The 14,401-nt window shown below is 42.3% G+C and overlaps 1 protein-coding gene across 1 annotated transcript; it reads left to right on the top strand.

Moving 5' to 3' along the window:
• Nucleotides 1–598: 598 nt before the first annotated feature.
• On the top strand, nucleotides 599–14,079 carry LOC106610437 (zinc finger protein RFP). Its single transcript, XM_014209809.3, has 15 exons — nucleotides 599–762; nucleotides 5,265–5,493; nucleotides 6,244–6,827; nucleotides 7,122–7,217; nucleotides 7,836–7,991; nucleotides 8,379–8,456; nucleotides 8,671–8,809; nucleotides 9,689–9,739; nucleotides 9,846–9,896; nucleotides 10,008–10,052; nucleotides 10,158–10,202; nucleotides 11,197–11,250; nucleotides 11,444–11,470; nucleotides 11,703–11,878; nucleotides 12,121–14,079. Exons 2-15 carry the CDS (start codon nucleotides 5,355–5,357, stop codon nucleotides 12,493–12,495), a joined length of 2,016 nt encoding a protein of 671 aa, XP_014065284.1. The 5' UTR covers nucleotides 599–762; nucleotides 5,265–5,354; the 3' UTR covers nucleotides 12,496–14,079.
• Nucleotides 14,080–14,401: the final 322 nt, after the last annotated feature.

The raw sequence follows: 14,401 nt of genomic DNA, 5'->3' as shown, positions 1-14,401 counted from the left end.
TGCTCGGAACCACAAAAGCCTTACCTCTCATGATAACATTTAACAGGTGTAGCCTGTGTCTGGCGTGCCTAATGATATGTTATTAAGCCTACACCACCCGGCACTCTCTCACTCAAGGGTAAACACATGTAATATGGTTGTGTGCGTCAAAGGGCCTCCATCTCTGGGAAAATGCTACCTTAGTTATGGGAGTTTAGGCTAGAGAGTAAAGAGGGGTAATGCTTGAACAGTGCCATGAGTTAATCCTTACAAATCCTTTAAAGGATGTCAGACAGGTGTGGAAAAAGAGAGAGAGAGAGGCAGAGAGAGAGAGGCAGAGAGAGAGAGGCAGAGAGAGAGAGAGAGAGAGGCAGAGAGAGAGAGAGAGAGAGAGAGAGAGATAATTAAATGCATACCTGAACCTGGTTGGCACACCTGTCTGACTGGTTGGATAGGCTGAGGGAGGGAGGGAGGGAGGGAGGGAGGGAGGGAGGGAGGGAGGGAGGGAGGGAGGGAGGGAGGGAGGGAGGGAGGGAGGGGAGGGAGGGAGGGAGGGAGGGAGGGAGGAACCAACTGTAAAGTCTGCAGTTACTCCATCATGATGACAAAAACCTCAGTCTAACTCTGGATACCTGTTGAGAGCAGTGAGGAAAAGACAGAAAGTGAGAAAAGGGACAAAGTGTGTAACAAGGAACAACTATAGAGAGATAGAGGAGGGGAAGACTGACAGAAGACAGGACACTGGACATTATCCACTTGGAAGTCTCAAGGACCACAGAACAGGTACTAGGTCCATCTCAAAATGATAAAGTCCTAGCTAATAAGCAAGCGTTTTGCATATATTTTAATGTGGGCCAGTGCATTGTGTGTGTGTGTTTTTCCAATACTAGCCTATTGTACACCTGTCACATTATGGATCACGAGTGGGTTTGCCAGTGGTGCTTAGTTTGCAGAATTGTTACACTTTATCAGACTTGGTATGATAATATTATATTGGAGTATTGGAGCTCATTTCCATTCTCTAAATATACACCAGGAGGAGCCATGTGAATATGTGAAGAAAGCCTAAGCATATGTAAATGTGTGGAAAGTCTCAGGTGGAGACCCAAAACTAAGTCCTGAAAAATGTAGAAGTACTGAGACTAGGAAGGCTTAGCTACTTTGCATGTGTCTCCTTCAATATCGAACTACATTAGGCCTCAACATAGATGTCACTTAAATATCTAGCTAACAATAGCTAGCAGTAGAGTGGACTCAAAAACACTGACTATTTCCCTAGTACTATTCCACAGTAGGCCTAGCTCCTTCTAGCCAGCTAGCTATTTCTCCCGCAGGTAGCTAACTGCAGTATATAGTCAGGGCTCCGAAATGATAAAATGTCTGGAATGTCTGGGAAGATTCAAATAGACTCTGAGACAGTTCTAGGAGGATAGATCCAAATTCATACAACTACTGTACATAAAAAACATATAATAATAATAATAATACTCTGTTAAAGCTGATGCAAGAGATTAGAACGTTTAGCTTAAACCGTTGATAAGACATTATTTCTGCACATTTTAAGCGCAGCAATGCGCACTCAGCAGTAGGCTATGTGCCAATGTTCCAAAATGCAATTCATGGGAACACACCGTTCTAAAGAGCTACATTCAGGCTACACAAAATAGATTTACATACGCTAGTATCCCAATGTTTTCTTTTTAAGAGGCCATTTTTTAATGTGAATTTCTGGCTCAGCCCCATTTATCTATTTCAGTAGTAGGCTACTCTTATCAGCGAATTAAATCACTGTGAATGACCTAGGTTCTCGGGTAGACCCATGTTGGCATATCAAAACGTAAATAAAAATGTGTAGGCTATTTTAATTTGGGATTGTTCATCTTCAATTTGGGGAGATTTAAATTGCACTTCTGGGATGGTGATAAAAACGGTTAGTCTCATTGGCCAGAAAGGTGAAGTCAACCGATTTACTCCATTACTGACTGTGTAATTATAATAGGCTAGTAGTGATTGATTACTAGTAGAATAAAACTGTCTTGATATACTGGACTCATGATGGATCTCCTCTCTCTCTTTACATTTCCATCTTACAGCCTGCAGCCACACATTAAAATATTTATTCTCCCGTTGAAAATACGATTATTTTAGAGCAATGTGACTTCTATTAACACCATGTCACAATAATGTTTTCTTAAAAAAAAACAACATCTGTCTTAACCATTGACTGTCAATCAGTTCTATAGTTCAGATTAAATCATTTGGTGTGATGAACCAATAACAAAGGGAGAAATGCAGAGAACAAGGTAAATACATTTTAGCAGTTGTAGCCTATTTAGATTGTCATTAAGGAGAGACGTCTATTGGATAAATGTGTCAACTCCACTCTTGCTGCGGAAAAAAAGAGCTTGTTTTCAGACATTGTACGCGGGTTTTGAATTGTCAACGAATTCCGACTTCAGTGCTTTCAAATGAGTTCCGACATTGAGCGCGGGCTCCTGTGGTCAGATAAAAACAAATAATAATAAATAAAAAAATAACATCATTGTTATTTTTTTAAATGTGCCTCTTGGCCCCCTATAGGCTCACAATTGATCAGTCACATTGTGACAGCTCATTTGAACGTTAATAATCAGTTACCCAATCAAGGCAGGGCCAGCCCCCTACCTCCTCTCCTCCCCCATCTGATGATTAGCAGAGCGGCAGCAGGAAGCAGCAGGCTATCTACACTCATTGAGAGCGGGCTCCTGAGTCTTCCTGTGGTTGGCGGTTGCAGTAAAAAAATACTAAATATATACTACATACTGTATATATAATATATAACCCTTAAACTCAACTCTGGATCTCAGCGCCAGTTCCACTGCATTTGTTCATTGTTCCCCACTAATCAGGGACTGATTTAGACCTGGGACACCAGGTAGGCGCAATTAATTATTCATTATGTAGAACAGAAAAACAGCAGGCTCCGGACCTCGTAGGGTAAGAGCTAAGTACCCCTGGTATGTAATATTAAGATATATAATAGAAACATAATATATTTCCTTTATTATTATTTTTTGTTTTAAAAAAAAGTATATAATTTATTTTGCTTTCTCTTGGGCCAACCACGGCCTGGGCCCACCACGGGCATGGGCCCTCCAGGGGCTTCTGCCCTGGTAATCTCCTGCATTAATCTGGCCCTGGTCCCTTGTGTGTTGGACTATATTGTAGTCTACCACATTTTGAGTTCTATCAACTTTAAGTGCTGTGTGACTGTTAGTCTTGTCCCACAAAATACGTGTCTTTGATAGCCTACCTCTGTACATTATCTGCATCCAATGATGGAAATGAAAGTATTATGTCATTGATTTCACATTGTCTTGTCACCTGATAGATGATGATAAGTAATAGAAGAACTCAAGGTACAGATGCATGATAAGAGAGATGGCAAGTACCTGTGGATTTTCCTGCAAGAAAACATTAGTATGAGATAACACAATGAAGGAAGTGAACAAGTGCATTGTATTTAAACCGGGTGGGTGACCAAAGCCAATCGTGTCATGCATGTCATGCATTTTATCAACAAATTCAAATACAACTAACTTGTAAAACAAAAAAGGCTGATTTGTCCCATATTTCAATGAAATATTCCGACCTGTCACTTGCTGTCACGGTGCGCTTATGAAAATATATATAATATCGTAAGGATGTGGTAGCCTAAACCTACTGGTGATGTTAAACACGTGTTCTTCAATCATTTTTAAGATCTGATATGCTATGCAGCGCAGTGCAGTGCAAGACATGACATAGGCCAATGTTATTGGCCTATGGTTAACCAATCATATTTTTCAAATCCTTAATAAGGCAAAATTCCATCTAACCTTGGAGAGGACAGTTATGCCTTACTACTTACAAGTGTGCTTCTGAGGAAAGCTGCAAAAGTAAGGAACTAGCTGTATTAGGCGGAAATATAGAAGGTAATTTCGTCAAACTTTTGAGGCTCTTCATTCAAAATATAGATGTTTTTCTTGAGACAATATATGTGGGCATAGGCAGATGTTGGCATATTCTATAATGATATTCAATAGGCTACATCTGTCCGTACAAACGTTGAGAAATGATGACGTAATTTAAATTTGTATTACTCTCTGACACCTTAAACATGTGCACTACCCCATGAGCTCTGTGTGTGTGTGTGTGTGTGTGTGTGTGTGTGTGTGTGTGTGTGTGTGTGTGTGTGTGTGTGTGTGTGTGTGTGTGTGTGTGTGTGTGTGTGTGTGTGTGTGTGTGTGTGTGTGCTTGCGTGCATATGGATATTTTACATGTGGCCACCCTAGTATGGCTACTGACGTTAACCATAAACAAATGAAAGATAATTAGAAGTACTAAGACCATGACATATCCTGGGTGGTCATGACATAGGCTGGGTGGTCATGACATAGCCTGGGGGGGGCAGTGGGGTGGGACATAAGCTGGGCGGTCATGACATAGCCTAGGTAGTAATTTGTGAAAGTAACATTGTGTGAGCCCCAAATAGCAGGTTAGGTTTACAGAGTGCAAACGAGTAAGTGAGGATTACTAGCAGTCTTATTTTGTGTTTTAAACATATTGCCTAATTATAGTGCATGTTTAAAGATGTTTCCTGCCAGGAAGAGCCTGTGGCCTAACAACAGCCTGAAAGCCTATTGATCCTTGGTTTCTCCAACCAGACCAGGTTGTTTTTACCATGTTGCAATAGGCTACAGTATCAGCGCTGGTTGAGGTCGTCTCTGTGCTGCCGGTCCTACTTCATTCCACCCCCTGTCTGATGTGACAGGTGCAGGCCTACTGTGTGTAACTAGAGTAAACATCATTCAGAGTGCACAGACCACATTCTTCTACATTATCTCACAGGCAGCCATGCTTGACTGAGACAAATGTTCCTGTGTGTGTGTGTGTGTGTGTGTGTGTGTGTGTGTGTGTGTGTGTGTGTGTGTGTGTGTGTGTGTGTGTGTGTGTGTGTGTGTGTGTGTGTGTGTGTGTGTGTGTGTGTGTGTGTGTGTGTGTGTGTGTGCGTGTGTGTGTGTGTGTGTGTGTGATGTAATACAGTGCTGACAGACATTACCTAAACTAAAGGGACATTTACACACACTCTCAATCAACCTAATACCTGGGAGCTCCTGCCCCCTAGCCGCAGAGATCCAGACAAGTAGCCCTACCAGCCAGCCCTAACGTCTCCCCAGCCCCAGCCAGGCTCCCTCTGGGCTGGGCAGATTCTTCTCAACAAACTCTTTAATGACACCTAACTCTTGTGTTCTGTTGCCCCCTAGCTGCAGAGCTCCAGACCAGTATCCCTACCAGCCAGCCCTACCGTCTCCACAGCAGAGGTCCAGACCACTAGCTCTACCGTTTTCCCCAGCATGGCTCTCTCCGGGCCGGGTGGCTTCCTCTCTGAGGATCAGTTCATCTGTTCTATCTGCCTGGATGTGTTCACCAACCCAGTCTCCACACCCTGTGGTCACAGCTACTGTCTGGACTGCATCTCCACTTACTGGGATGGTATGTATTGTGGCTTTGTATATACTGTACACTACCAGAAAACTAAATGTTTACATAGGCCTATATACTGTACACTACCTGAAATATAAATGTACATTTGTTTGTATGTTTACATAGGCCTATATACTGTACACTACCTGAAATATACATTTTTACATAGGCCTATATACTGTATACTACCTGAAATGTAAATGTTTACATAGGTCTATATACTGTATACAACTTGAAATATAAATGTTTACATAGGCCTATATACTGTACACTACCTGAAATATAAATGTACATTTGTTTGTATGTTTACATAGGCCTATATACTCTATATTACCTGAAATATAAATGTACATAGGCCTATATACTGTACACTACCTGAAATGTAAATGTTTACATAGGTCTATATACTGTATACATCTTGAAATATAAATGTTTTTATAGGCCTATATACTGTACACTACCTGAAATATAAATGTTTACATAGGCATATATACTGTAAATTACCTGAAATATAAATGTTTACATAGGCCTATATACTGTAAACTACCTGAAATATACACTACCTGTACACTACCTGAAATATAAATGTACATTGGTTTGTATGTTTACATGGAACAACTTACATCCATGCGACCTTATTGGTTGTTTTCTGTTAGTAGGCCTATTTCATCACATCCCCATTCAGAGATCAATTGATCTCTGAGTGGGAATTAATGTGCCATGTGAATGAATTAAATGAAGTGTAACTTGTTGTTGAAGGAGGAGGAGGGAAGACATGTGTTTGCCCGCTGTGTAAGGAGAGCTTCAGGAAGAGGCCGGACCTTCACATCAACCGCACCCTGAAGGAGATCACCGAGCAGTTTAAGAAGATGGCGGATGGTTTGGACAGGGGGACCATGGTGATTGAAGGAGGGATTGGGAGTCAAGGTTGGGGTGGCGGTGGTAATGAAGGGGTGTCAAACGGGGTTGAGCGTCTTACGGTCCCTCAAAGACCCCCAGGGATGGGCGTGATGCCTGGGGATTTGTTGTTGGAGATGAAGACCAGGTTCCAGCGACCTTCGAACTCCAGAACCCCTCCGCCTGTCCTCCACCCCCACCCGACCTCACCCTTCTCCTCCAACACCACCGCCCTCTCGTCCCCCGCCCCTCCTGTCGCCCCACGCAGATACACCCTGAGCGGGCCGGCGGATTCCTCCGCCGATGCGCCTCTCTGTCCTGAACACCAGAGGGGGCTGGAGTTCTTCTGCCGGACGGACCAGACGTGTGGGTGTGCCGTGTGCATGGAGGGAGAGCACCACGGACACCAGGTTATACCAGCCAAGAGAGAGTGGCTCATCAAGAAGGTAGGGAGAGGGACAGCGGGACACGTGTGTGAACTAATTCTGATGGAGATATAGGATACTCCAATTGCAATGCTACTACTGTAGATTTGATTACATTCATGAAGTGAAATGAAAACAAAACTGTATTAACCAAGCTATAGAGTCAGTTTAATCAACTCTACACAAAAGAGCCTGGGTGTTTGAAACATTGTTCAAATTGTATTAATCACATGCTTCGAGGTAGAGGTAGATATGTACATACTAGGAATAAGGAATAAGTACAATGCAGTATGTTGACTCTGTTTCTGTATGCAGTCTCAGTTGGACATCACAGAGGCGGAGCTGAGGGACATGATCACACAGAGAGAAAAGAAGGTGGAGGATATCAGGGCATCACTGAAGGACATACAGGTGGGTCTCTGGAACACACACACACAGAAACACACACACAGTACACACACACACACAGACACACACACAGTACACACACACAGTACACACACACAGAACACACACACAGAACACACACACAGAACACACACACAGACACAGTACACACACACACACACACACACACACAGAGACACAATACACACACACACACAATGACACAGTACACACAGATCACACACACAGACACAGTACACACATACAGAACACACATATAGACACAGTACACACAGACACAGAACACACACACACATTCACAGTACACACACACACAGTACACACACACACAGAACACTCACACAGAAACAGTACACACACACAGAACACAGGCACAGCACACAGAACACACAGAACACACACACAGACACAGTACACACACACAGAACACACACACCGACAAAGAACACACATGCAGACACGGAGCGGTTGTATCTTTGTCTTTTTTCCCTCTCTTCCTGCCCTCTCTCTTCTCCTTCCTCCTCTCTTTCTCTCTCTATCTCTCTCTCTCCCTCCCTCCCCTCTTTGTCTTTCCTCCCTCTCTCCCTGCCATTAATCATCCCTCTCTCCCTCTCTCCCCAGGCATGTGCGGAGCATGAGACAGAGGGCAGCATGCATGTGTTCTCTGCCCTGGTGAGCTCTGTGGAGAGGAGCCAGGCAGAGCTGCTGGAGGTGATAGAGATGTCACAGAGGGCTGCACAGAACAGAGGACAGACCCTCATCAGAGACCTAGAGCAGGTCTCTTTTTATTCATTCATTTTATTTTAGTGAATGGTTTATTTCAGAGAGAATAGTTTACAGTATTTCATTAAGAGGACAATGATATCAATAGCAGCGAAGGCTGAGTTATTTTATACAATTTACAATCCAAGAACTAGCCATCAACACAATATTATTCAAACTTAAATCTCACAAAATGAGATGCATCGTACTAGATTTGGCTAAACAGCTAATTTACATCTTCAGTAGGTGATCAATAAAATAAATTCATGCTGCTATCCTTTTTTGCTACTGATATTGGTGATTGTTGTCTTTGTGACTGTGTTGCTGCAATGGTTGACAAACCAATTTCCCTCTGGGATTATTAATAATAAAGTATTTATTCTCTTTTCTTTCCTATCATAGGAGATCTCTGAGCTGAGGAAGAGAAGCGCCACCCTCACCCAGCTAGCCCAGTCTGATGACTACGTACTTTTCTTCAAGGTTAGAGACTCTTTCTGTTCATCACATCTTTTTTTTCCTTATTGATCCTTTTCAACAACAATTTCTACCTTTTTTTAAACTGTTTTTTCCTTCAGTTACCTTAGTTACAAGGTAAGAGGTACTTTTCCTTTCCATTCTCTTCATTTAAAATTATCTTGCTACTTGTTTTTTTCTAATTAATTTATTCCTCCATTCTCTGTATTCCTCTTCTCAGACATTCTCCACCCCGCCTCAGACCAGGGATTGGTCGGATGCTGTCGTGACCTCTGACCTCACCTCAGGGGCGGTGCTTCTGACTGTCAATCAAATGGTGGAGCGGTTTCGGGAGGAGCTCAAGAGACTGCCGGAGATCTGTGAGTTATGGCTGACCGTTGTAGAACTCCTATACATTCTATCTATGAGTACTATCAGTTTCCCAGTGGGCAAAACTGGTTGAAATTACATCAAGATTTCACCACTTTTGCGCGCTGGGTTGTTGCAAGTGACACACAGAGAATATCACCAATACTGTAGTGTTGAGACAAATTAACTTTACTTTATGAGCACTACTAGGCTACAATACTGTAGTGTTGAGACTGTCTAACTTTACTTTACGAACACTACTACAATACTGTAGCGTTGTGACGGTCTAACTTTACTTTATGAACACGACTAGGCTACAATACAATATGTAGAGGATGATGTAGACCATCAATTCTCAACTGGTGGGTCGTGACCCAAATTTAGGTCGCAAGCGGTTTTGAATGTGTCGTGTGTGTGTCAGTAAAATAAATAAAAAATGTAACAAAAAAATACTCCAGTCTGAACTTAAACGACTTAAACCAGGTAGAAAGTGTGAATAAATGATAATGAACTTACATTTTTTTATAATTTAATCTCTGAACAATTAGTCTTCAATCACAGTATTTTCAATATAAAGCTATTAGCAGCACTATTTTGGTTGATTTTGTTGTCTCAAACCAGTGAGTTTATTAACAATCTTCATCAAGAACATGGGCAAAATGTATTTATTGACAATGAAAGAGGTGGGAATGTTGTTCCCTTGTTATATAATTGCTATATTTAAAATCATTACAGCATTAAAAATAGTTTTTCAGATTATATTTTGCTGATTATTTTTCCCAATGCAAATATTGTGTCGTGGCTGAGACAACCTGGTTAAATTTGGGTCCCAAGGCAAAACCAGTTGAGAACCTATAGACCCATACGCTGCATTGTCTTTTGTTGGCCAGGTCTGCGTCCTCAACCTCAAACAGACCAAACCGTGGGGAGATATATTCCAAGTAAGGTTTACACGCTCAAAGTACCATCCCATCTGTATCTTTTTATTTTAATTATGATCTAATATGGGTCTGATATTGATTAATGCATTCTCTTATGTTTGGCCAGGGTTGCGTCCTCAACCTGAACCAGACCAATCTGTGGGAAGATATAGTCCAAGTATGATTTTCATTCATGCCTTTGCCACACTCAAAGTCCCAGCTCCTCCCATTCTGTGTGTCTAATAATCTATACGGTATTGATTTGATGTATTCTCTTTTGTTTGGCCAGATTTGCTTTCTCAACCAAACCATGCTGTAGGAAGAAATAGTGCAAGTAAGTCCAACATAACATTCATGTCTCTGTCACACTCACAGACCGAACATATGTCTAATAATTCATACAGTAATTGATTTCCTGTATTCTATTTTGTTTGGCCAGATTTACCTTCTCAACCAGACCAGTCCCTGGGAAGAAGTAGTCCAAGTAAGATTTTAATTAATTCACGGCTGCTTCTGTCACACTCATCCCTTTCCATTTGTTTCTAATAATAATACTGTATTTGATTACATGATGTTGTTTTGCCAGGACGACACAGATCTAGGGTTGCTACCCAAGGCGGCTTGGTTCGGTTGCAAGAGACGCGACCCAGTCGTTCAGTTCTGTTTCTATGAATGCAATCCAGTCGTTGGTTATAAATGTTCCATTGCCATACTGGCTGGAAACTTCTTATCCCTTGCTTGCTAGCTAGCCAACTACGGCTAACTTACAGTCACGTCAAACACTGCAGCCAGAATATCAACAGTAGCTGCATTAGCGTTAGTTTAAGCTGTTTTCTAGTGACATTTATTTGGATACATCCACAACAATGAGCTAATGAGGTGCGATTTTGCTGGCATAGAACATTTTCTATCTCATCAGGACACTGTTGTTCAGAGGAGCTAGCCAACAACACAGCTAACACAATCACTTCAAACTGAAGCTGGAAAGATTGCAAACTAGCTGCACTTCGTCTCGTTTTACCTTTTTTCAATTGACATTTCTTGCTATACTGTATACCCAATGCCAGCTGATTCATGATTTCGACTGGCTGAGAAACACTCATCCCGACTCCCGACACGTTCATTACCATGGGACAGATCATTTGAATATTGAAACAATGTTGCAAATGTCAGAGAGACAGACAGCAAGGTTTATACAAATCTCAACTGTTGAAAACTAAATGTTAGTCTAAAAGAAATGTGAGATAATGTCTAGATGATTTTTATAGTAGAGATCAAGTTCATAACTGCCCTGCCTGGGCTGATGAGACAGTGGACTGCGCAGTCAGATGGAACAGAGTAAATAGGTATTTTAACGTGATAGATTTAGCCGATGGTAACTTGTGGAATAGACACTGGCTGGAATGCGATTTTAACCAATCAACATTTAGGATTAGACCCACATGTATAATTACATGTATTCTCTTTTGTTTGGCCAGATTGGCTTACTCAACCTCAACCAGACCAGTTAGTGGGAAGAAATCCAAAACCAAGTATGGCTTTTATTCATTTATTAACTCAAAGTCCCAGTCATGTGATAATACATACAGTATTTGGTTAGGGGTTAGATGGTTTAACACCTCTCTCTCTCTCTCTCTCTCTCTCTCTCTCTCTCTCTCTCTCTCTCTCTCTCTCTCTCTCTCTCTCTCTCTCTCTCTCTCTCTCTCTCTCTCTCTCTCTCTCTAGAGGTGAGGAGAGTGCAGGAATATGCAGGTATGTACTTCCTTCTTCCTGTATCATGTTCTCTGTGTTCATGTGTCATCATTGCTAGATATAGACACAAAACTGCTGATTGAACTCTTGATTGGTGATTGATGACTTTTTCTCCCTCTTTTTCTCTGCCTCTGTTCTCTCTTTCTCTCCCCCACTCATTCTCTCACTCTGTATGTCTCTCTCTCTGCCCCATCCCCTTCTACCTCACCCTCTCCCCTCCTCTCCCTCTCAGTGGATGTAACCCTGGACCCTCTCACCGCCCACCCCCGCCTGCTCATCTCTGACGACGGCAAGCAGGTGCGCTGCTGGGACCACTACCAGCCGGTGCCGGACGGCCCCGAGCGCTTTGACCGTGTGGTCTGCGTCCTCGGGCGCCAGGCCTTCTCTTCAGGACGCCATTACTGGGAGGTGAGATCAGAAGCAGGGCTAGTTTCATTCCAACAGCCATTGAACAGTGGGTCATAATGGGGCCCGATAGATGGCGGGACTGTATGCAAGGGATTATGTGAATATATATGTGCTCACTTTCCAGTATTGTTGTATTGCATGATGTTGTATTGTAGTGCATTGATTATGATTTTGGGCGATTTGTATTCTGACCTCACAAAATGAATGTAAATGGACAATAAAGGTATCGCATTGTATCGTAGGTGGAGGTGGGTGGGAAGACGGACTGGGACCTGGGCGTGGCTAGCCACTCCATCAACAGGAAAGGGAAGATCACAGTAAGCCCCGCCCACGGCTACTGGTTCCTGAGTCTCCGGGATAAGAACGACTACGCTTTCCGAACGGAACCGTCGACAGCGCTGGGCCTCAACCACAAACCCAACCGTATAGGGATCTACGTAGACTGTGATAAGGGACAGGTGTCGTTCTATAACGTGGATGCTAAGATGCTCATCTATACATTCACCGACAGCTTCTCGGATGCCATTCATCCCTTCTTCAGCCCTTGCACCAATAAGTCTGGCAGGAACGAGGCGCCGCTCATCATTTGTCCTGTCTCGATGCCTTTGGTGGACTGAGATGGGTTTTAGATTTTTTTGTTCATTCCTAAAGGTAGTTTCCTTCAGTCTGTCCTTGTTCAATGTTCTTCACTGAGCCAATAGGACGGGACTGGATAGGTCAAAGCAATATGGTGGAAGCTATAGCTGATGCGCCCAATATGCCCAGATGTCTCATGTCAACATAAGGAAGTGAACAAGGCCAGAGGAGAGGGAACAATTTTCTGGAATGAAATACAGTCTCTTAGAACTATTCATAATGACCTCCTGTGTTCTATGGAGCTGACCAATGGATAATCTGGATACTGAGTCTGGATTGGACTGATCATTTTGACCAATACAACTGACTACAGTCCATCAGTCTGAGAATTAAGGATTTCACCATCTGTCCTTATCACACGATGGATTAATCTGTCTATATTGGGTCATATGTATCTCAAATGGCACCCTATTCCCATATAGTCTGCTTCTTTGACCAGAGCCCTATGGGCCCTATGTATTGCATTACTATAGGGAATAGTGTGTTATTTGGCACATAACCACAGTCATACAAATAAAACATATTACTTGTATATTACAATCCAGTTTTTGAAGGATGTCCACAATAAACCAAATGTAAACTATGTGGACTGGGAGCCACCGAGTAATACCCAGAGACAAAGACAAAGAATCCTTTATGAGCCAATCAATTTAGTCATTGTATTCTACACAGAGTGGACAAAACTTATAAGAACACCTGCTCTTTCCATGACATAGACTGACCAGGGGAATCCAGGTGGAAGCTATGAGCCCTTACTGATGTTACTTGTTAAATCCACTTCAATCAGTGTAGATGAAGGGGAGGAGACAGGATAAATATGGATTTTTAAGCCTTGTGACAATTGAGACATGGATTGCGTATGTGTGCCATTCAGAGGGTGAATGCCATTCAGACGGTGAATGGGCAAGACTAAAGATTTAAGTGCCTTTGAAAGGGATATGGTAGTAGGTGCCCGGCTCACCGGTTTGTCTCAAGAACTGCAACGCTGCTGGGTTTTTCACACTAAACAGTTTCCCGTGTGTATTAAGAATGGTCCACCACTCAATGAATGGTCTGCCAACTTGACCCACCTGTGGGAAGAATTGTAGTCAACATGGGCTTGCATCCCTGCGGAATGCTTTCAACACCTTGTAGAGTCTATGCCCCAACGGATTGAGGCGGTTCTGAGGGCAAAAAGGGGTTGTGCAACTCAATATTAGGAAGGTGTTCTTAATGTTTGGTACACTCAGTGTATGTACTGTATATAACTAACACCATCTAAAAAGAAGTCCCCTTGGTTGTGTTGGCCATCACTAATGCAGAATTACTGATCTTAAACAGACAGCACAATGATCACTGACTTCTGTCCAGATTGTGTAAATGGACATCAAACATACATCTATAATTACAATTTATGGAATTTGGGGATTGAACCTACCATATTGGATAGCCTGGGGTGAATGAGACTGAAAACTTTTTGGAAAACTATATTAGTGACAGAATATATTTGAATCATGTTGTAATAGGAGTTCAATTGGAGGCAAATCTAATAAATCATTGCATGATTTTTTCTAAAATAACCCTGACCTTGAGATGTCCATCACATATCTTCTTGAACTTTCTAGTACAGTATTTTATAGGCTATTATATTATATTATATTCTGTTAGAGCCTATTAAATTAGCATATTCAATAAGGCTACAAATAAAATATTTATCCAATTGATAGCCTGCATTTCATTCAATCTGAAAGCAGGTATAGGGTTTATACCACATCTATCTAATAGGCAGAATAATTACAGTGTAAACGTGATGTTTACATGAGGGGCGTTGAAAAACTTCCCTCCCCGCGATGCCTGCATCCGCCAATGACTGCAGCTATAGGTCACCGAGAAAGCGACGCGCCATGC

Source organism: Salmo salar, chromosome 08 (genome assembly GCF_965601325.2).
Source record: "Salmo salar chromosome 08, fSalSal1, whole genome shotgun sequence".
Taxonomy (NCBI): Eukaryota; Metazoa; Chordata; class Actinopteri; order Salmoniformes; family Salmonidae; genus Salmo; species Salmo salar.
Note: the sequence above shows the minus strand (reverse complement) of the source record. Positions and strands in the feature narration are given on the sequence as shown.